Consider the following 2402-nt stretch of genomic DNA (forward strand, 5'->3'; position numbering starts at 1 on the left):
TCGTATCTAATTTTTTTCGATTTAACTGGAATTTGATTTTTACTTATTAAAATTTTTTATTTTTTTTTTAGATTTTTTTTGTTTGTTTTCATATTCACTTATAATTCCAATTATTTAATTTACAAAAGTCATTGGTCGTCCAGTCAAAAAAAGAAAGGTATTAATTGAGCTCTATAATAATTCATATACCCAACCGAAATTTCAACCCTAGTCGAATCCAGTCAAAGAAAGAAAGGTATTAATTTAGTTTTATAAAATTTATACACCCATCTGAAATTTGTGCAGTCGAATCCAGTAAAAATTGGAAAGGTATTTAATTTCGTTTTATAATAATTTAATTACATCATATGCAACATGTTTGACTATATAAGTACATGTTATGTTTCAACAAAAAAAAAAGGTACATGTTATGCTGTGTTTGGGTCAAAATAGACCTTGCCGACCAATGTCACACCACTTTCCTACGGCTTTCTTCTAGTTCCAGAGGACACACATATATATATATATAGACGACCTCACCACAAAAGCTAGAACACATTGCAAAATTGTTGATTTTGTGTGTGCACCAGAGAGATATCACACAAAGCAACAAGCAACACAAGTTTGAGGTCTCTCTCTCTCTCTCTCTCTCTCTCTCTCTCTCTCTCTCTCTCTCTCAGTGGTGGAGAAACGTCTTTGCATTATCTCTTCTCTCTCTCTCTCTCTCTCTCTCTCTCTCTCTCTATTTCTGAGGGAGAAAAGTGAGAGGCAGAGAAAGGCTGAAACTTTCTTACGAAAGAACGAAACTTTTTTCTTCGATTCCTCATCGGCTTCTTCCGGTGCTCCAATGGCGAGCTGGGTTTTGTCGGAATGTGGCATCAGACCTCTCCCGAGAATCTACACCACACCCAGAAACGGTTTCACCTCAAACAACGTATCCGCCTTCAAATTCAGACCACAGCCTCTCCATCCTTCGAACCATTCAGTTCCGTCATCTTGTCGGAAATCCCCAAATGGGTTTTCGAAAACGAGGAACTGGGCACTGAATGTTAGCGCACCGCTTATAATCCAGTCTCCGTCGGGGGAACATGAGACAAACAACACGCAGGGATCGATGGAGGGAGATGGGTTCGATCCAGGGGCGGCTCCGCCGTTCAATTTGGCGGACGTAAGAGCTGCAATTCCGAAGCATTGTTGGGTTAAGGATCCGTGGAAATCGATGAGTTACGTCGTGAGAGATGTCATCGTCGTCTTCGGATTGGCTGCTGCGGCTTCTTACTTGAACAACTGGCTCGTCTGGCCTCTCTATTGGTTTGCTCAAGGAACCATGTTCTGGGCTCTCTTTGTTCTTGGCCATGATTGGTACTCTCTCTCTCGGGTTCTTTGTTTAAGATAATCTCTTCTTTAATCTCGATTAACTTGGGTTAGATTGCTCATTGATTGGATGAATGTGGATGTAAGAAAATCTGCAACCTCGTATCTGTACCTTTAACCAACACTAGGTCACGAATTGTGTTACAATACAACGTAGGTGGCAATTGGTTATTGGTGTTGCAAGAGACAGAACAGAACAAGATCCATTATTTGCACGTACTCTTCTTTTCTCCATTAACAAATATAATCTTCATTGATACAATTGCAGTGGACATGGTAGCTTCTCAAATAACCCGAATCTGAACAGCGTAATGGGTCATCTTCTTCATTCCTCAATCCTGGTTCCCTACCATGGCTGGTGAGTTTGCCTTCAACCCTCTCTCAATTAACCAAAAAAAAAACCCTTCAATCTCGAAATCGTTAGAAATCTTCTTATCTCCAATGTAATGTGACTGTCTGCAGGAGAATCAGTCACAGAACTCACCACCAGAACCATGGTCATGTCGAGAACGACGAGTCTTGGCATCCTGTAAGTTGCTCCATTCCAACAAGCAACCCGGGCTGTTGTTGTTGTTGTTGTCGTCTGGTTTTAGATCTGTGATGTTCTTAGACAAGAGCTTTTGTTTCTGTAACTGCAGCTGTCTGAGAATATCTACAAGAATTTGGACAGAGTAACTCGTATCTTGAGGTTTACACTGCCTTTCCCGATGCTCGCATACCCTGTCTACTTGGTCAGCCTTCTTCTGCTGCTTGCTATATAGTCCCAGAACTTGTGTATCTTAGTGAAAGTTTTCACCTTTCTAATGGTATCTGGGGTGTTTTTTTGATGCAGTGGAGCCGGAGTCCAGGGAAAACAGGTTCTCATTTTCACCCGGACAGTGACTTGTTCCTCCCGAAAGAGAGGAAAGATATAATAACATCTACTGTCTGTTGGACGGCAATGGCTGGCCTGCCTGTGTATCTCAACTTTGTGATGGGTCCAGTCCAAATGCTCAAACTCTACGGCATTCCATTCGGTACAGAATTAGAGCAAGTCAAGAAGACAAAAG

General features: G+C 41.3%; 1 protein-coding gene across 2 annotated transcripts in view; it reads left to right on the forward strand.

Moving 5' to 3' along the window:
• Positions 1-521: 521 nt before the first annotated feature.
• The window catches only part of LOC104826849 (temperature-sensitive sn-2 acyl-lipid omega-3 desaturase (ferredoxin), chloroplastic-like), a 2830-nt gene continuing 949 nt past the window's right edge, over positions 522-2402 (forward strand). Inside the window, exons 1-5 of one of the 2 annotated variants that reach the window (XM_010559774.1) lie at positions 522-1341; positions 1622-1711; positions 1816-1882; positions 1992-2084; positions 2186-2360. In XM_010559774.1, the coding sequence (XP_010558076.1) occupies positions 827-1341; positions 1622-1711; positions 1816-1882; positions 1992-2084; positions 2186-2360 (940 nt within the window). In that variant the 5' untranslated portion in view covers positions 522-826. The remainder of the gene's footprint in view (positions 1342-1621; positions 1712-1815; positions 1883-1991; positions 2085-2185; positions 2361-2402) is intronic. The other variant, XM_010559773.2, reaches the window with a different exon arrangement.

The sequence above is a fragment of the Tarenaya hassleriana genome, unplaced genomic scaffold, assembly GCF_000463585.1.
Source record: "Tarenaya hassleriana unplaced genomic scaffold, ASM46358v1 Cleome5, whole genome shotgun sequence".
In the NCBI taxonomy this organism is placed as follows: Eukaryota; Viridiplantae; Streptophyta; class Magnoliopsida; order Brassicales; family Cleomaceae; genus Tarenaya; species Tarenaya hassleriana.